Source organism: Gossypium hirsutum, chromosome D01, assembly GCF_007990345.1.
Source record: "Gossypium hirsutum isolate 1008001.06 chromosome D01, Gossypium_hirsutum_v2.1, whole genome shotgun sequence".
Taxonomy (NCBI): domain Eukaryota; kingdom Viridiplantae; phylum Streptophyta; class Magnoliopsida; order Malvales; family Malvaceae; genus Gossypium; species Gossypium hirsutum.
In genome coordinates this window covers 8,311,518-8,333,127 of record NC_053437.1, presented here as the reverse complement: position 1 = coordinate 8,333,127, position 21,610 = coordinate 8,311,518, and the positions used below count along the sequence as shown (strand labels likewise).

Genomic DNA, 21,610 nt, shown 5'->3' with positions numbered 1-21,610 from the left:
CTTACTATACTTCTATTTGGAATTGACCACTATCTCTGCAATTGACTGGCAATTACCACAATTATTCTTAACCATGTCACCAAATTCAACATGATCAAGCCAACCCAAGAAAAACCAAAAAGATGCCTTTATCTAAACCCTTTTCACTGCATTAGTGATAATTAATAAAGTTTGTGGTCTGAATTCAACTTTAGGATATGGTAAACTATTGGAAAACAGTCATCCCAGCTTCTTTTGTAAATAACTTAATCCAAATAAATTAGGAAATTACCTCTACTCTACGTAAATTTAGGTCCTTAAAATTTTATGTCCCTCAACCTAAAGTGGAAATAAATTCTCGAAAAAGTTTGCATTGGACAATCCTCAACCTCTGTGATAGATGCACGACATTACGACGACGTGAAAAGCAAGGGACAACGTCACAATGAGAATACTCGTGACGTCGCAACGATATCTCACCTAATGTAGTTACGTTTTAGACTCCAAGCAAGACTTATTCTCCTAGTTGGACTTTGATTACTTCAGGGTTATTTTAGTATGATTAGAGCTCTAATCTTAGCCTATTTAAAGGGTTTTTATAACCTTGATTCAAATATGCCAATTAGTAAGGGCTTTTTTTAAGGTAACAAGATGTAATCACATATAGAGTTTTGGTGAGAGTTTGAGAGAATTTTTTCAAACCCCTTTTGTGAGAGCTTTGGGTGTAAGATTTGTGTTTGAGGCATGGGTTTTTTATTCTCATCGTACTCTCTTTTTGTTTACTCTATTAATGTTAAACCGATGCCTCCTTTGTCCGTGGTTTTTATCCTTTTCGAATGAGTTTTCCACGTAAAATTTCTGATGTCAAATTTGCATATTATATATTCCTAAGTGCATTACAAGTTCATACCTTACCATTTGGTCATTTTAATCCTATCTCAATGTTCAACAGGTCATTCAAACATCTATAACAATAATTCACTAAGCACATGCTTATCATTCATTATGACACCAAAATTTTAACAGTCATGCGTATTCAATCTTAAATCCAATCAATCAATCAACCACAAACTCAATTCTTCTAACCCTACTTTTAGAATGTGACAATTCTCTCTTCCTTAAAAAATTTTGTCCCCAAAATTTTCCCTACTGACACTTTAGTCGCTTAGCCGCAAAATTTGTTATCCCTTTTTTCAAATCAACCGCCATGCTTCTACTGTACAACTCTGATTTCAATGTAATCCCAGGCAATACTTCTCTTTAAACCTCTAACAGACTTTTCTTGAAGATCCTATTCACTACCATGGACTGTCCCAAATGACTAACTACAGTAATTTCACTAACAGTTTCCTCTACCCTAAATTTTTGGTTTAATAGAAACACTATTGTTTCTTTGAGTCTAATGTTTATCTACGGTTTTCAAATAAAAGTTCAAAACATTAGCTATTTTCTAAATGTTTATCATTTTAAGATTACAGTTATCTAAAGTCTCAAAGGTAATAGTAATTAAAGCAGGACTGACATCAGAGTCTCAAATTTAATTTCCTGAAGAAAATCAATTTTTCAAAAACTTGTAGCATGGTTTTCACCGAACTACCCCTTTCTATGACATGCATGCAGACTCATTCAAAAATCCACAGTTCAATTTTTGTAAACTTGTAGCTCTGATACCACTAAATGCAACCTTCCTGACCTGACCTAGACGTTAGGCCCGAATTTAGAAGATTGCATTAGCCATAAAAATGGCCCACTAAGCTATCAGAGTTTTTAAAACGGTCATATTAAAACATTTGTTTACTTTAGAAGAAACCTTAGTCTATTTTCAAAAAAAAAACTTACAAGTTATCAAAAATCGATTTAGATTAGCTAACCTATGTAACAGTGACTATTTTTTTATTAAAAAAACTTAGTTAATTTCCCATTTATTTGTTTATTACTCAGAATTTTGATTATAATCTTGCAGTGGAACAGTGATATTTAACTTAGTTTTAATAAAAAACTATATTTCATGTATAATTAATTAAAATCAGACTTGTATGCATATTAAAAATCGTGTTTCAATATCTTAAATACCATGCATGCTAAATAAATCCAAAATTGAAGTCCCATGCACAATTCAAATAAAGTGATACAGTTCCAAAATAATAGAAATTTTCAAATAATAAATCTAAAATACTTTTTAAAAAGATCAATCCGAGCTAAGCCCTCCGTATGCCGAGTCCACGTCCTAACATGATGTGTTATCTGTAAATATGAAAAATAATAGAAGTGAGCTTTAAGAAGCTCAGCGTAAGTTCAATCACAAGAAAATCAATGCAAACAGTAGACAAATCATACCGAATAACAACTCATAGAATAATCTTAATCTGAATAGCAATTCAGAATGTAGGTATTTTACATCAAATCATCAGTATAGTATCTCAGTATTCACAATTCTGTATGCTCATGCTTATGAATGTAATGCAGTTTCAGTTTAACAGAAAATGTCCTACCCCATCGCTACACTTCACAGTAAGAGTTCCCGAGTACTCTTATATCCTGGACACTCTAGTTTATGGATTAACCACCAGTGTTACAAGTTAGTACGCTGTCAATAGTTGTGAATACAACACAGGTTTGTAGATAAAAGGTGCTAGTAGATTTATGGGTAAATCACCAGTGTTTGCAGGTTAATATGATACCAGTAAGTTGTGAATACACGACGTGGTTATAGATAAAAGTTGGAAGTATATTTGGGGATAAACCACTAGTGTTTGGAGGTTAATATGCTGTCAATAGTTGTGAATACACGACGAGTTTGTAGGTAAAAGCTGCTAGCATATTTGTGGATAAGCCATTAATGTTTGCAGATAAATTTTTGGTACTTCCTCATTTCAAAGCGTCCCATCTCATGCAATACAATATGGCATGCTAGTAACAATACAATACAAAACATTATGTAATAATCCGAAAGTTAGTGGTGTCAAAAATGTGGTTTCGAAACCTGATTTTGTAAATCAAACTCATAAATATTAGAAGTGAATTGAATTTTGGTCAGGAAAATTTTTCGAATTAGTGTTTAATTATGGTACAGGGACTGAATAGTAAACGTGTCAAAAGTTTAATTGTTATTAAATTATAAGATTGACCATGACTAAGGGACTTTTGAAGCAATTAGACCAATGGTCTATTAATAGTGGACAACAATAAGATATAATAGATTAAAAATGTTATAAAAATTTTAATAAAATGAAATTAATAGTTAATTAAATTAAAAAGATAATATATTAGTGGATTGAAAGAAAAAAATCCATTCTCTTTTCATTCTTCAACATTTCAAAAACAAAAGAAGAAAGGGAGAAGACGAAATCAAAAGGGTTTAAAAGTTTCAAACCCTAATTTGGTTAGTTCAATTTAGTCATTTTTTTATAATTTTTATGTTTTCGAAATCCCGGTAGTTCAGGCTAGTTGACCTGTATCATAAATTTTAGTATTGTTAAGGATTGTGAATGTTACCATTGTTAAATAATTGAAGCTTTTGGTGAGGTTTTGATAGATTTTAAGCTTAGTATAGAAAAAGGACTAAACTGTAAAGTCAAATGATTATTTTGTGCTATTGGGATTAAAATGCAAAAAAATTTGAAATTTGGGGTGTAATTGAGAAATAAGAAGTCCTATATGGACTCTAGAGAATTTGACATTAAATTAGAGGGCTAAATGTGAAGGTTATGTTAGTCCCAATTTTAGTGACTAAATTGAATAAAATGAAAAAGTTGCATAATTTAGTAATTCAAAGCGAAATTGGTTGTGTATTGATAATTTATTATATTTGTTTTAATCTGTAGCTAACATTGACCCGAATTCCTCGAAAAAGAAAGGAAAAGACAAAGTCGTCGACGAATAGCTTGAAGTTTACAGTTGTGTTTCTATAATTTGAACTACTTGTAAATTGCTTCATTTTGAATTGTTTGTGTATGGTAAGAATATGAGGTGACTTATTTGTGACAATAAAATGAATTGGGTTGAACTAAATTGACTGATATATCTAAGGACTAAATTATATACTTATGAAAAGTGTATATATTTATGCAAATGTGAAATTGAATATGTAATGTAATGATCTATTGTTTCCATATGTTGAATAAATGTGTTGTGATGAAAATAAATTTGAATTGGGATATTTGTGGATAATAAAATATGAAATGGAAACCCTATTAACTATTCAGGTAAAGTTAGATATAGTTGGTATGTCATAGGATAGTAAGAGTTTAAGATTACTTCGACTACGAGTCGATGAGGCATTGGGTACCAATTTACTTCATTTTAATCGATGAGACACTGGGTATCAACTTATTTATAGTGCTGGGTGCAATTATTTGCTTCAGATTTATCCGATGATGCGTTAGGTGCCAAACTGGTGTGTTGGTTGGATCTGTGTATCCGTCAGAGTCTGAGTTGTGTTAATAGCGAAATAAACGGTAAAATCGAGATAGTATTATTGAAATGGAAAATGATGAGAAATGAAATTAAAATATGAAAAAGAATACGAAATGGTAAATGGAAATGTCAATAATGAATGGTGATGATCAATGAATGTTTATGAAATTGAAAAGCTAGATGCAATTTGTCCATCTATGAATTGAGTTATCATATGTACTTTGACATATAATTGCCATGTATTGATATTAGAATGATGAATTGGTTGTGATCAAAGAATTGGTAATTTGGTATCTGAGATTGAATATATTCCATATCATTACTTGAATTAAATTTTGGATCTTAATGATCTCTATTTTGTTTAAATATTCAGATTATAGAAATACTACTGAGTTATAGTCAACGTACGATTTTGTTTTCCCGTGCGCAGGTTAGGTACTTAGCGATTCGATCATCGATTCAGTATCCAGCAACAATCCCGAACTCAAGTGTTTGTGATGTGTTTATTTTAGGTCTTGGCATGTACCTAGGAAGTTTTTTGGTTATTATGATCATTTTGTATCTTGATCGTATTTTTTATACTATGTATATAAGTGTATGTATTTATGTGATGATAATGGTTATATGGTTGATGTCTTGATAGGTTGTTTGGGTTATATGCCTAATGTTTTAATGGTTGAGACAATATCATGCTAAGTGATGTGTTTTGGTTGATGTTTGGAAATAGTATGATGGATGATATACTTAGGCGATGCCTTATAAGTGATTTGGTAAGTTTGATGTTATATCTATGCTTTGCTTGAATAGATTTGGTAGTTCTAGTATTTAGGTTAAAAGGCTAATTTGAAATCAAATGTGAAGTGGTTGAATGGTTATTTGGTGCTTAAGAAGTTAATGGTTAATATGTCATTTAGTGATCATTGATTTGGTATTGGTATGTTCTTTTGGTTGTGCTTAGTATAATGGAATTGGTTAAGGTGCCTTAAATTCATATTGGTATAGTTGTATATATATTCATTTGGTTAGTTTTAACTTGTGAATTGAGGTGTCAATTTGGGCATATTGGTCAGGCACATAAGATGGTGATTTTAAATGATGATTATGGTATGTTTTGATTTGCTTTTGAAGTAGTTGAATATGGTTTAAAACGGATGACTTGTAGCTTAAGTGGACTATGCTAGAAAATTTATTTTGAAAGGTAACTACAGGTACACACGGCTTGAGACATAGCCTGGCACACAACCGTGTGCCATACACGAGCTTATGGCACGGTAGTGTAGTTTGTAAAAATTTAGATGATTTTGGTACACACGGTAACAGTTAGTTGCACAGTCTAGGGACATGGCCGTGTGGTTCATCGCACACTGGTTTAGCTTTCGCACATGACCACGGGACACGGTCGTGTGACCTTTGTTTACATTTTTTTCCTACCTTTTTGAATTAATTTCAATTTGATCCCTTATAGTTACCTGCTTAGTTTTAACCTTCTGTAAGCTTGATATTAAACTAAAATTGATTGAAACACATGTTAATTTGATTGTTCATGAATTGTTTGATGATTAATTGAGATTTTAAGTTATAATTTGTATGAAAATGGTTTGTATTTGTTTGTAACATTCTATTACTCAGGTTCGACAATCGGACCGAGTAAAGGGTGTTACACAGTGGACATGCTTATCATGTATTCAGTTTAATAGTAACAGTAGGCATGTTTAACATGTATTTGGTTCAACAATGAAAGTAGGCATGCAACCAGTAATGCAATAGTAAAAATAACAGTATCTATTCATTAGAAAGATAGTGACAGTAGATATAAATGTTCACATATGATTATTAAACAGTAGCACTTAAAACATCCAATCACAGTTCTAGCATATTCATAATATCAGAGACTCAATCGAGTAAATAAAATTTCTAAAAATAGTTCAGGGATTATACAATGACTAAACTGAACAATTCATAAAATTCTAGGCAAAACTGTAAAACAAGATTCACACAGTCGTGTGGCTAAGCCGTGTGAGGTGCTATGGGTCATGTGGAAGGGTTACATAGTCGTGTGGCCAGACCGTGTAACAAACTATGAGTGTGTAAAATGATAAAGTTACCCTACAAGAAGGACATGGTTGTGTGGTAGACCATGTAATAGGCTAGGGCCATGTAGTTCACGAAGTATCCTACGACTCACAAGGGCACATGATCGTATGGTCCAACCTTATGGTCCATACGCCTGTGTGGCCCTATTCCTACACACAATCACCACTGATTCACTTGGGATAGAACACACACCTTTTACTAAGAGTCCGATCGACATTCTTTGCGATCAAATATGATTCCATTCGCCTAAATCGGTTCCTTCAATGATAAAATTGCACGAATTAACATTGGGTATCAAGATTTTACGAGATTAATGGAAGATTTTAGTAAGATTCGTAAAATATCATTTAATCGATCGAAAGATTAGCATGGGATAGAAATTCTATAAAAATTCGAGATTAATCATTGAGATTGGGATGTACTTACTGATTCTTTGGCAAATATTAAGGATGTTATTTGATGATAATTACAAAATTGATAGAGAGACTGATTGAGTGGAGGATGATTTGATTCTGGAAAGCAAAGTAATTGTCAACAATTAAGTTGAAAATATAGTGTAAAGAAAAGAGAGAGAAAGTAAAAAGAGAGTAAATAGAAATATAGAGAGAAAATTCTATTAGGATGAAAATGGGTAAATTGAAAATCTAATTAGGAAAAGAAGAGAAGGAGATGGTGGAATTCTAGTTCTATTGGAATTTTGAGAAGGAGCAAGTTGTAAATTCTAATTACGAAAGAATTGGTTAAATTCCTAACGTTAAGAGGAAGGAGAGAGTTCAAACCTTGGAATGAAAGAAGTACTAATGCCTTAACCATTGAACCTATTGCTCATTTCTTATTTAATTTAGACACTTAATTGGACATATTTTAATTTTCATGAAACAATCCGAAATTACAAATTATAAGGAAAAAGAGAGCTTGAACTTGGGTCTTTTGAGAAGTGTTCTAATGCTTTAACCATTGGGCTATTGCCCATTTTTTATTATGTTTTATCCCCAACAATATATATTTTAATGTGACTTTTATCCTAGGTTGCTGAAAATAAAAAGGAAAAAAATAAGAGAAGGGTGGTTTAAACCTTGGCTTTAAAGAGGACGCACTAACGTCTAACCATTCAGTCTCTATCTTATTTCTTACTTATTCTTATTTCTTTGCTGTATATATTTATTGCGGGCTCAACTTACATATTCTTTATGATCTTACACATTTACTCAATTTTTTTATTAACTTATTTGACTTTATAGTTCTTAGCACATTCCACTTAAGTTTATATATAATAATTAATACTCATAGTCAAGTCTCATTATTAATAATTTAATTCATTTCACCCTTGATAAACTCTAATAAAATGACTTAGATACATGGAAACCATCAAGCCTAATATTCATTTTTTATTTAACATACGACATAAATAACATTCGTAATTCAACAATTAAATCATATGTACGGTATAAAAAAATTTAATAATGGCAATAATTGAAAGAAAATACCGGAACTGATAAGTAAAACTCATTTAATTTTTAAAGTAAAGTTTAAGGACTAAATCATAATTTTAGTAAAATATTTTAGTAAAACCTTTTTATAAAATCGAGAGTAAAATTGTGGAATTACCTATATAAGACTTAATCATGCAAAATTTCAAGTCATTTTATAGCATTTAAGGACTCATATCGTATGTCATATATAGATCATACAAACCATGCTCAGTTACACTAAAACATGCATTAACACACATAAACACTCTAACCAGTTAAGCATACTAGCATGTGAACCTAAAGTCACAATTTCATATTACTTAACATGTCAAATTTGCATCTTATACATTCCTAAGTGCATTGTAGGTTCATACCTTACCATTTGGTCATTTTAAGCTTGTCTCAATGTTCAATAAGTCATTCAAGCATCTATAACAAAAATTTACTAAGCACATGCATATCATCCATCATGCAACCAAAACTTTAACAGACATGCATATTCAAGCTTAAATCCAAGCAATCAATCAACTATAAATTCAAATATTCTAACTCCATTTTTGGGATGTGACATTTTACATTACCTAATTTTTTAAAAAAAATATTTCTATATTTTTGTTGAAATTATAAAAATATAAAATTACTAAAAATACACACTGAACTTAAACAAGTGAATGCATAGGCATCAATTTGTCTAAATTCATTATGCATTAATATCATATATAATTATTAAAAATACACTTTCAAAAGGAACCTGACAAATAGTATCTAGATATCAATTTGTCCCAAGGAAAATCTAAAATAAATTTTTAAAAATGGATATATCATATAACTTTATGAGAAAACCTGTCCTCCTACAATAAATTTTCCTGCTCACACTGAATGAAGGCCATATTTTTATGTGAATCAGTGATGGAAAGATCATGAAACAGGCTCATAATATATATGAAACCAAAAACATTGATTAAGAAAAATTTTGTGACCACAATATCTTATTTGAATTTTGATGTTATTTGAATTAAAACCAATCAAAAAGAGGGGTTTACTGCTTTAAAGGAAACTGCATTGAAACTTCCGTTTGTCTTAAAGATGAAACCAGTGAAAAAGTTACGTCATCCTGTTTACTTATTGCAAACCTTACATCACATCATTTGATGTCTAATTCAACTATTTTTTGTCCCTAAAAAGGAAAACACGTCATTTTGGGATGTCTAATCTTTGATTTGTCCTCATGGGAGGGGGAGAATAAACCCCGAAAACTCAACATCAATTCCTCATTCTCCAAATAATTCATAATGCCATTGTTGCATCTCAGCCACATGCTCAGTTTCTTAAGAGTTTGAACAATCTTTATAGAGTGTATCAGTAATCATTAATTGCTTAATTAATTGTAATTATTAGGGTAAAATATAAATGAAGTAGCAATTATTAGCGTAAGTATGTAGGGTCCAACTCCAAGCTAAAATCCAGACCAAGTCAATTGTTGTCTCAAAGCAAGTGATAGGCTAATGGCAATGGCATAGAGGGAAGCAGGGATGTCCTTTTTGGGCATCAAAGAGTACAAAAATGACCTCATCCTCTATATCTAAACAGCTTCTTTTTTTTTTCTTTTTTTAATTATCCTAGAGTTGTCCCTAATTGCCCTTTTGCCTGTCGACGAATTTTTTACAAAATTATTATAAAAAATAAAAAATAATCAAAATATTATAACTTTTTTTATTTATCAAAATATTATAAATTTTTTTTATTTACTAAAATATATCAAAAAATAAAAACAAAAAAAAACCTGACAACAGCCTGATCAGCCCAATCACATTGGCGACACCAAAGGTGCCAAAGAGATTGGCGGCACCAATGGTGCCAATATGATTGGCGGCACCAATGGTGCCAAAGGATTAAAATGTAACTATCTGTAGGTTCAAGGACCTGACATGCAAATTTACTATTTTGAATTTTGAAAGTTACCTGTGGTTGCTGTGCGCACTAAAATTGAAATATGACTAATTACCTTGTAAGCCCTCCTTATTTATTATTTTGTTTTTATTCCCCTTCAACTCACTTTTTTATTTAATAACTCTATTTTAATTTATTAAATTTAATAGTTTCTGTTTATAGATAAAATAGTTTATGTTTCCATTATTTTTTTCCTTTTGATTTAATATTAGTTAAGGGAATATATTAAATTTATAAAATTAAAATAGTTTAATTTAATAACTCTATTTTAATGTAATAAACTATTCTCATTTAATAACTCTATTTTAATTTTAAAAAATTAAATTAAACTATTTTAATTTTATAAATTTAATATATTCCCTTAACTAATAATAAATCAAAAAGAAAAAAATAATGGAAACATAAACTATTTTATCTATTTATAAATTTAATATATTCTTAATAGACTTATAACATAAACATGTTAGACTATTTTAATTAAAATAGTCTCTTAAGATATTATGAAGCTACAAATTTTATATTTCAGTAAATTTTATATTTTAAATGAAAATAGAGTTATTAAATGAGAATAGTTTATTAAATTAAAATAGAGTTATTAAATGAGAATAGTTTATTAAATTAAAACAGAGTTATTACTTAATTAGAATTCTAAGTATTTTAATTATCACTTAACTAATATTATATTTAATTAAAAAAATTAATAGAAATACTAGGCATGCCTTATTGAAAAACCAGAAGTAATAATAAAACTGATCACCCATAAATGTAACCCAAATAGAAAAAATAAATTATAATTATATTATATACTCTTAATAACTCTATTTAGTAAATTTTTTAAATAAACTATTCTCATCAAATTATCAAAATAATACATAAAATGCGAATTAGTTTATACTTTTTAAATAGCTTTATTTTAGGTAAAATATATTTACTTTAATAATAAAATAAAGGGCTTTTATGAGTAAAAATCATAGATTAAGAGCTTATTTAACTACAAAAATAAGTTGAGGGCTTGTTTATTAAATAAAAAAGTGAGTTGAAGGAGAATAAAAAGAAAATAATAAATAAGGAGGGCTTAGAAGGCAATTAACCACATTTTAATTTTAGTGTGCCCCACACACACAGCAGCATCAATTCACTTTCAAAATTTAAAATGGTAAATTTTCATGTCAGGTCCTTAAAACTACAGATAGTTACATTTTAGTCCTTTGGCACCATTGGTGCCGCCAATCTCTTTGGCACCTTTAGTGCCGCCAATGTAATTGGCCTGATCAGGCTGTTGTCAGGTTTTTTTTTTCAATTTTTTGTTTTTTTGGTATATTTTGGTAAATAAAAAAATTTATAATATTTTGATTATTTTTTATTTTTTTTATAATAATTTTGTAAAAAACCCATGTGGACTAAGACAAACACTTCCAATTAGTTCCCAACCAAATATATACAAAGATATAGTAATTGTTTTGGGGTCCTCCACATTTTGGAATTTAACAACATCAAGTGTTTTCTTTTTAGTTTGAATCTTAGGGCACTAAATGGAAACTATATTTAACGGAATTTGGAACTTTGTTTTATGACTGTCTTATATGCTTAAAGATCATTTTCTAACTCTTTCCTTCCAGTAGATTTATCGAGATGTTAAGGCAACTTTATTACATGTTTGGGATTCTTCATCTCATTTTTTTTCTCATTGTTTATGCTTTGATAAGCTATTTTCTGTTATTTCTGACGTTGAAGAAACTAGGTTCGAGTGTATCGAGCAAATCTAATGATTGGGGGTTTTAGTTTTTCTCTTTGCTTTTATTTGATTTTTAATTTGATTTTTTTTGTTTTATCTTAATTTTTAATAATATCTACAGTTTTCCTAAAAAATTATTATTATAAATATTGAAAAAAAACTTACTAAAAAATATTTACTAACATTTTTTGATAAATGTGATAGACATTATATAAAATTATGATCCACATATTAAATACGCTTTTCATAAATAAAATTTATGACTATATAAATAAATTGCATAAATTAAATATTTTTTAATTTATTTTATTAAGAACTTAAAATAAAATTAATAATAATTAACAAGTGGTTAAGTACAGTAGTTAGACACATTTCACCTTCAAGGGGAGGACTCATGTTTGAAACCTAGAGACGACATTACTGGGCGGAACAACTAGGACCCCGAACATGGACCGTAAAACGAACATGAAAAATATAAAAAAATGAAATCAAATAATAATGTATTTTTTAATAATAATTCGCTGATGTGTTACATCCCAAAAAAATAGAGTTACAAGAAATAAGGATAAAATATAGATTTTATTTTTTTTAAGCGTAGAATAAGAGAATTTAGAATGCCTTCAAAATTATTTTTGTTAAGAAATTAGTAAGAATGAATTTGTTGGCTTAGTGGTAAGGCTTTAACTTCTCCTTAGGTCTTAAGTTCAAAATCCCTTGTGCACTTTTTAGCCAACATCTTTTATTTTCTAATTTTTACCCATAACAATATCGAATTTTCAAGCTAGCCCAGCCCAAATTTTTTTTTTAAATTTAGTCCTTAATTTAAAATAATTCTAATTCTACATGAATACCTAAAATCTATTTCAATTAGGGAAAAAAGTTTTATAAATAGCTAACTTTTCAAACCCTAGAATTTAAATCAAGTGAGTTAAATTTTCAAGATAAACTCCCAAAATTCTTCCTTTTCTCCACCATTACCAATTAAATTTTCAAGCAAAAGAATTCAAGGTTTTCAAATCATTCCTCCCCCCCCCAAATAGATCGTCAATCTCCTCATCCAAATTAAGGTTTTTGTGTCTACAAAATCAGGTGTGGGATCTAAACTTAAATCATTGTGTATAATTAATTGAAGTACTAGGAAATAAGTATCAGTATAGGCGAACTCCCTGTGTGCAAACTCCCTGTGTGCAAAATCCTCCATGTGAACCCCTATAAGAAAACCCTAAATGCAAACCCCTTTGTGTGCGAACCGTATAGGCAAACCTTTTGTATGCGAACCCATATGCAAAATCATATAGGACTTATCATGTGAACTCCTAGTATATCTTTGCAAACCCTACATGAATATCATGCGAACTCTATGTGTTTATACATGTCAACCCTAAATGTATTGCTATGCAAACCTTATGTGTTATTCATGCAAACCCTACATGACTATTTATGCGAACCCTATATATTTGTGTATATGCGAACCTTGTACATGTTATTACGTGAACTCTATTTATGTGTACTATGCGAACCCTGTATATGTATTTATGCGAACCCCCTTGTATGTGCAAACCCATAGGTGTGAACCCATATATGTGAACCCTAAGTGCGAACCATATGTGCGAAACACGTAGGTGCGACCCATGTATGCAAGCCATGTATGCGAACCCCCTGTATATGCGAACTCAGTATGTGCGAACCTTACTTGTATGAACCCTTTTAGTGAACCTGAATGTATGTGTTAGCTGAACTAGGCCTATTGAATTCACATTAAGATACTGTATATGTAATATTATTTTAATTCGCATAAATTAATTGTATATGTGAAATTGATGGGAATGAGTTCATAAATACATGCTAATGAATGATACTATGAAATATTGAATGTAGCATCGATTGATGATAAATAGAATAATATGCTAAGTATACATGCATAATTACATGGAATTGGGTACAGAGGACGGAGGAGTTCTATAGGAAATAGTGGCAATTTAAGCCCACACCGAAAAACAATACTGCACAAAGTAGGCAACAATGTCACCAAAACCGGATAAACCAGGATAATAGTTTAAAAAACCATCAAAATTAGAAAATCAGGACGTTAAGTTATTATAGTAAAAGTCATCGTCATATATGACAAGTGAACGACCATCTTCATCGAAAAATATGGGATGGTTAGTTTTTTTATGTGTTTTGGTGTGTCGAGCGATGCTCGAGGGCGGATAGGATAGACGGATGGGAACTTAAAACTATAATTGCATTGCATCATATATATAATCTTATATAATCTGTATATGCATTAATTTACATATGTTTCTTGTATTATGCTTAATTTTCCATTATGTCATAAATTAAATGTTTTACTGATTGTACAATTATAAATAATGGTTAAAAAATTAGACTCACATTGAGCTGTCATAAACTCACTTCTACTTTCTTTACCTCTCAGGTAGCGCAGAGAATTAGGTCTCGGAATGGCATCGGAGGAGCCTTGGATTAGTAGCCTGTTTTCTTTATGTTTTAAAGTTTCCATTAAAGTTTTCCTTAATCATTGTTGGGGTTGTAATTATTAATTCTTTAGTTATGTTAGAGTTGTGTGACTCGAATCTCATCACTTGTTAAAAAAATAAAATATAGTGGCAAAATAATGGGATATGTGAGGGCGAAAGGCCAAAGGCCGAAACTCCTTTAAATAAGGGGATCTACCATACCGTAAAAGTAGAATTTGTATAGAACTACACTTCTTTTATTTGTCATTTATTAGAATAGGGTTTTTCAACCTTTAAATAGATGTAGTTGAATCTTCTCTTGTATCATTCATTTTTCAACATTAGTAAATTTGTTCTCATTTGCCTGTGATTTTTTTCCTGAAAGAGTTTCCACGTAAAATCTAAGTGTTCTTATTTTTTCTTATTTTTGTGATCATTCTATTGCCATTATCAACATTTATTATAACAATTTCTTTCATATCTTAGGTTTGGGGTTGTCTAACTTAATAATTTAAAGCATGACACTTAGTTAATACTCTGATAATTGCATGTTAATTGGTTTAGAAAATTATTACTCTTAATGATGTTTTTTGCCGCTTTACAAATACTTCAAGTATTGGAAAGTCTTTTTAGCTTTAACCGTTTTCCAAACTTCACGTTAATAATGTTGTAATTGAATTGCTAAGTAAAATGAGTTCAATTAATGAATGTTTTCCTTGAAAACAGAAGAACAATTTTCATAGAATCAACACAAATTAAAGAATGAAATTACAAGATCACTTCGATAATTAATGTGACGCTTTCGATTTAGCCAAAACTCTTAAACTGAATCGGGAGTGTTACATATTATCCACATGTTAAAGTTTTAATCTATTAAATATAAGATTATTTCCTAATTTACTTGCGTGCCTTACTTTATGATATATGATATTGATATTCGATTGTTTCAAAACTATTTTGATATATTTTGGGGCCTGATCTTCTTGATAAAATTTAAAAGAAAAAAAAACATTGCTAGGAGATATTATTTGAGAAGATTATGCGAAGCATTGCTAGTAACCTTATTCATGAGTCAAGTGGTGTACTTAGTTTGGTGGATTTGGTTCATCTCGCCCCAAATTTAAATTAAATCATTTTTAAAATATTTTTATTTAAAATAAATTATAATATACCTGTGAATATTAATATAAATTTTTATTTTTTTAAAATAAAACAAATTTAGGATACTTTTTACAACCAGGTTATGTACGTCCTAATCCAATCGGAATCATGGACTTATAAATGTTATAAAGTTTTTTAAATTTAACGAGTAAGACCAAAAACGGTGACACATATTTTTAGGGAGCGTTTGGTTCATAAAATATAAAATTATCTTTAATAATAAGATTACAGAAATATAAAATTATTTAGCACATTACCGATTATGTTACATTACCATTTGGCTAGAATATAAGATTTTGTTGTTTGGTTGACAAAATATAAGATTATCCAAAAGTACATTTTACTAAATTATATTTATTATGAATATTTTTTTCTTTTTAAAGATATATAAATAATATGAAAACTTTGAAAAAAAAGTAATATAAAAATCGTTGAAAAAGGATTGTTGACTTATGTTTTTTTTTGTGTATTTTTATATTCGTTTTATGGTCCATATTCGGAGTGTGTGTTTGTCTCTCCCAATAATATAATTAAATTATTAATTATTAATAAGATTATAAAATTTGGGAGGTCCAAATCTAAAAATTTTGTATTAAAAATGCTTAAATTAAATTATTAAATTTTCAAATGACTAAATTTTTTTTTCATTTAATCAAAAGTTAAAAAGGACTAGATTAAATCTTTTAATTGTGGGGAAGGGTTATAAAACACTTTCAACTGAATCAAGGGGCATAGACTTATAATGATTTAATTGAAGAATATGGACTAAATCAATTATTGAACACATAGTACAGAGGCTAAATTCATGATTTTTACAAAATATAAGGGCTAATATTAAATTTTAACTATCAATTTAATTATTGGCCCTTCTCTTGTCCTCAATGGACCATGGTTAAGTGCGTCTTTATTTTGACAAGATTCGAGATCCAGTGAGCCAAGCAAATTAAAACAAAACAAAATGAATTTGTTTTATCCTAATTATTGGAAGATTCATAGGAAGGAAAATATTAAAAAAGGGTTAAAGTAAAGAATTTGATAAAGGAAAACAACTGAAAGATAAATGGTATAACATGGGAAACACGTGCTAGAACCGAAAGTTGCAGAAATATTTTATCTTTAAAGTGGAGTTTTCGAATTTTATGTATTCACGATTTTTTTTGGCAATTTATAATTATCTCTTTTATTTTTAAAATTTATATTTATATTTTTTTAGAGTATACTATGCATTATCATGATACCCGTGTAAAAAATTATTAAATTATTGTGTCGTGTTATTAATTTCAGAAATAAAAAATTTACTAATGATACGAAATAATTAACCGTTAATTACGGTTATACTTCTCCCAAAACACACGTGAAAACAATGGGTAAGAAAAAAAAACCCAACGCCATACACTAAATGAATATACATACACCATGCAACTTCCAGGAAGTAGGGTAGCTCACCATGCCACCATAAAGATCTAGTTTTTTTTTTTTTATCGGTACATTCAATTGTCTTCAATGTCCACTCACTCTTTCCTGGAAAAACCTTAATCTCCACCCCCACCCCCACCCCCCTTATATAGTCCCCTCCTTTCTTCTTCCTCCTCCACCTCCCCTATTCACTTAGCTTAACCCACAAGTTAGAACAATATCAAACCCTAAAGTGATGGAACTTGACATTGCAGTGGATTTCGAGGATTATTTCCCGTCGATGATGGAGAGTCTAGGAGCGGAAGGGTTCATAGGGGAGCTTTGCAACGGGTTCCGGCTGTTGATGGACTGCGAAAGAGGATTGATCACGTTCGAGAGCTTGAAGAAGAATAGCATTATGTTGGGGTTACATGACATGAGGGACGATGAAATTATTTGCATGTTGAGCGAAGGGGATTTAGATGGAGATGGTGCTTTGAACCAGGTTGAGTTTTGTATTCTCATGCTTAGGTTAAGCCCTGGGTTAATGGATAACAAGGGATCAACAGAATGGGTGGAAGAATATGATGTTATATAATATTATATATTTTTGTAAATTAGCTTTCCTTGCTCATAATTTAATTTCTTGTTTTTGATAAATTGTTGAAGTATTAGAGAATTGCAATTTGGTCACTGGAATCAAAAACTTCTCCTTGGAGAAGAAATAAATAATTAATTAACGTTTTTAAATCTCTACATTCGACCGGATTTCAGCTTGATTGTACTGCATATGACTCAAAATTAGCTTTATGATGTTCTCTCACTCACTCACTCACTTTTGTTTTAATTTTCTATTTTATGTTTTTTTATTTCTTATTGGAATTGGGAATTGGAAACTTTATATCTGGGTCCATTATTGTAATTAATTATAATTATTGATTGCTGAAATTGAAGATTCAAAAACCCATTATTTATCTATTTATTATTTCCATTTTTCTAAAAAAACTTCCTTTAAGTGAATTTTAATGTAATTGATTCTTATTTTAATTGAAAGATAGTAGCTGCTTTTAACTCAAAATAGTTTAATTATTTTCTTAAACCAACCAATTTAAATCCATTTGTTTTCATAAATAAAATACATGGACTATTTTGAGTAACTAAAGTTTAAAGATAATTACATTTTGATCCAAGCCTTATCTGATAATAATTTGGAGGATTCAAGTCATGATGGGTGAAGCATATAGCTAGAGAAAACAACTCCGGCCAAATTTGGACTAACGTCAAAATCAAGTTTACATTGAAATTTCAGAGACTTTTCGGGGGGACAAGATGAGAGATGCTTTTGATCCTTTTGATTCAAAAAGAAGAAAATTTGTTTTATATCAATTGATGATTTTCTTTTTAAATTTGAGAGGAGCGTCTTAACCACATTATCATAATCTCTATTTTTTTAACTTTCTTACCAACAATAACATTTTAAAAAATACAGGAAATTTTCAAAAAAAGTGAGAAAATACAAATAAATATTAATGGCATCAGAAATTGAAAGGTACAGTTCATTATAATTCAAACAGTACATATAAGAGCAGGCACTTTTACTTTCATATATCTGATTTTTTTTTTTGGAAAAAAATATAAATTTGTGTAGGTGATATATGACAAGGCAAAAGTAGTTTTTGTTGCTTTCAAGCTTCAACTTTTTGTTAATTAATTATAGGCCCCCAAGCAAATGCACATCAATACATCATAACAATCATATAAAATACATTTCGACTTTTGAAGTTTCAACTTTACATTTTGATTTTATTTTCCCCCTAAAATGGCATGTATTGTGTGGCAATGAGGTCATTCATAACTGATAGGGTTCTGTTGTAAGCTAAAAATTAAAAACTTACCATAAGCTTTAATCAATTCAGCCGGTTACAAATTAATAACCAAATTTTTTGATGTTTTCTCATAAATTCTTGCATATTTTATGGTAATCGCTCATAATTTTTGATCTATTTTCGATGCTTTGTGGTACAGTAAAATTATTGATAATCTGTATGCTTTCAAAATTAAGTTTTAGAACAGTAAATCAATTTTTATATAATAATAAAATTTACATAAAATTCTAATAAATTTAAAATTACGAATAAAGATCGAAAAGGATCATTTTTGTTTCCTTTATTTTTTACGGAGTTAACTGATACAAAATTATGCTCCCATACGTGAGCTCATTGTAGGAACGCAATGTAGAACTCCACTTTAAAAGCCATGATGCATGCAACTCACAAACTATAATTTAAAAAATAAAATGTAAATATTAATAAAAATTCAAAGCCATTTCATTTTATAGATAAATTCCTATATTTTTTTATGTCACGCCGCCAAATAAATAAGATTAGTTGAAAATTTTAGAGTATTTTATCCATAATAACAATAATATAATTATTTGATTTAACTATAAAGTTCCATATATTACTCATTCTAATGCAAAGTCAATACTAGTCAAGATAAGTTGAAGGATAAATCAGCACCACCTTGACTAACTACCTAGATTAGTTTATTCAAAACTTAATTTATTTGTCAATATGATTATATTATAACTATTTAGGAATAATATTTGGTACATTGTAATCAAATGGTAGGGCACATTGTACTCCTAAGGGACAAACGTAGGCTCATACCTTGGAGACAACAAACCCCGAACATGGATCATAAAAAGAACATATATAATACTAAAACAATATTTGGTACATTGTCAGTGAAGTTTTTAAATCTACAAACATAGTTAGGAGATATAAAGATATAGTAAAATATTAAATATATCATATATATTTAATATAACAAGGTACATACACTAAATTTACAACAAATAGCGCTCTCTCATTTTTATATTTGTTTTTTAATTTTTAATTATCCATTAAATTTGTTTCTCAATTTATAGGTATATTGTTAAAATTTTAAATAAAATAATTCAAAACAATACATCCTTTAGAAAACTCCAACTTTTGTTATGAATATATCATTAAATTATACAAAATTTTAGTTTTTGTTCAAATACGACTAAAAAGTTAACAAGTACATATAAAGAAAATTTTAAGAAATAAATATGGTTTAATTAGTTAATATGAAAGTTTATATACACTATCAACCCATGAATCATACAAGAGAAGTATATATAGAAGACGAGCAGAAACCATCTTTACACGGCATCATGAGTCACATATAACCATTCTTCTCTTTCTTCTTTCCGCCCATATCTTCCTCTATTCCAAGTGTCGTATATATGCCAAGAAATAAGCTACAAGAATCTGTCTATCGCAGAAGAACTCTCTTTATGTGGAACTTCCTCTCTTTCCATACATCATGCAATGGTAGCTCACGAATGGGTCAATTTTGTCCCTTTCTTCCCACTAAAAAGTGTCGTCTTTCTAATGTCCATTTCTAATATTTTATTTTCTCCATTCTGTGACTCTACTTGGGTTCCAATAATCTTATTTGTTTTAATGTTTGTCTCTTATCCATTTCTGGGTACCAATGCGTTGGCCATCCCAATTTTAGAATTTTTCAACTTTCACTTCTTGTAACTAAATTAATTACTGCTTCAAGAATCGATGTTAGTGAATTTCCATAAATTTAAAAACAGTCAAACTGTATTCAAAAGGAACCACTTTCGATATTAAAGATGGAAATCATTAAGGGAGTTGTGGATGTGAAGAATGTGGAAAATAACCAAATTGTAAATGTAACCCAAAAGAGAGAATATGAATTATTATTAATCATTTGAAATAGAAATAAGTCACGGGTATTTTACCTATATATTATAAAATAAAAAATTACTAAAATGGAATGTTTAAAAAATTATGTATTAAAATGATATATTCAAAGTGGTGGAGGGTGGTGCATAAGCGGCACCACCCTAGTATTCTGACAAATTTGACTGAAAAAAGAAACTAGTGAAGGCAATGTAATAGGCGGCACCACTTTGTCCAAACTGGTGAAGGCAATGTAATATTGCGATTAATTATCCTTAGATGCTGACTTTTGAAAAGAAATTAAATGCTTTGATTTTAGAAAAAAAAAACTAATTTACTCAAGATTAAAATTAGGTGAAACTAGAAGTGTTTTCACTTAACTAGTAAAAGGGTAGATTCCAAATCTCAAGCTAAAACCATAACACTTAAATCCAAAAAAGCAAACCACAATCTCAAAAATTAAAACCCTAAACTCTAAGATGTTATTTGGTAAGCTAAAAGTTTAAGTATTAAAAAATTAAGTACCGAATTTTCATTCTTAAATTTTATAAGAGCTGAATTTATATTAAAAATTGTTTGAAAAATTAGTAAAATATAATTAATGAATATGATTATGTTGTTTGATAAAAGAAAATACCGATTTTTTAAATTTTAATTAATTATTTATTTTCATCTTATTAATATAATATTTTATATTATTTTTAATATTTTTTATAAAAGTTAAATATAATAATTTGAATCTCATTTTCTAAAGATAATTTATTTTAATAATGTAAAATCAATTTAATATTTTGTATATTAAGTGATAAGTAGCTACGTACCTATTTATCTCATTTAAAACTTATTTTTGTTGAAAAAATTATATTTAAAAAAATAAAAAAAAATTATCAAACATATTTAAAATATTAAATGTTAAAAATTTTCATTTAATTAGAAATGAACATTTATAATGATTTATCAAATATACCCTAAAACTCCAAACCTCAAAACCTAAATACGAAAACCTAATGGAAAATATATATTTGGATTTTTTTCTTAAAAAAATTAAGACTCCTAACTTATCATATTCACATGATTTTTTTTTATGTTAAACAATAACCTTAAAGTGGTGCCGCCTATCAATTTGGCTGGACAAAGTGGTGCCGTCTATTACATTGCCTTCACCAGTTTATGTTATTATTATTATTTTTT

General features: G+C 29.1%; 1 protein-coding gene across 1 annotated transcript; it reads left to right on the top strand.

The window, feature by feature from the left end:
- Positions 1–16,739: 16,739 nt before the first annotated feature.
- Positions 16,740–17,435, top strand: LOC121213810 (calcium-binding protein KRP1). Its single transcript, XM_041086944.1, has one exon. The coding sequence runs from the start codon at positions 16,936–16,938 to the stop codon at positions 17,275–17,277; it is 342 nt and encodes a 113-aa protein (XP_040942878.1). The 5' UTR covers positions 16,740–16,935; the 3' UTR covers positions 17,278–17,435.
- The last annotated feature ends 4,175 nt before the right edge of the window (positions 17,436–21,610 follow it).

What these genes read in the sequence shown, in the direction of transcription:
- LOC121213810 (XM_041086944.1), top strand. Translation starts at nt 16,936, where the DNA reads ATGGAACTTGACATTGCAGTGGATTTCGAGGATTATTTCCCGTCGATG.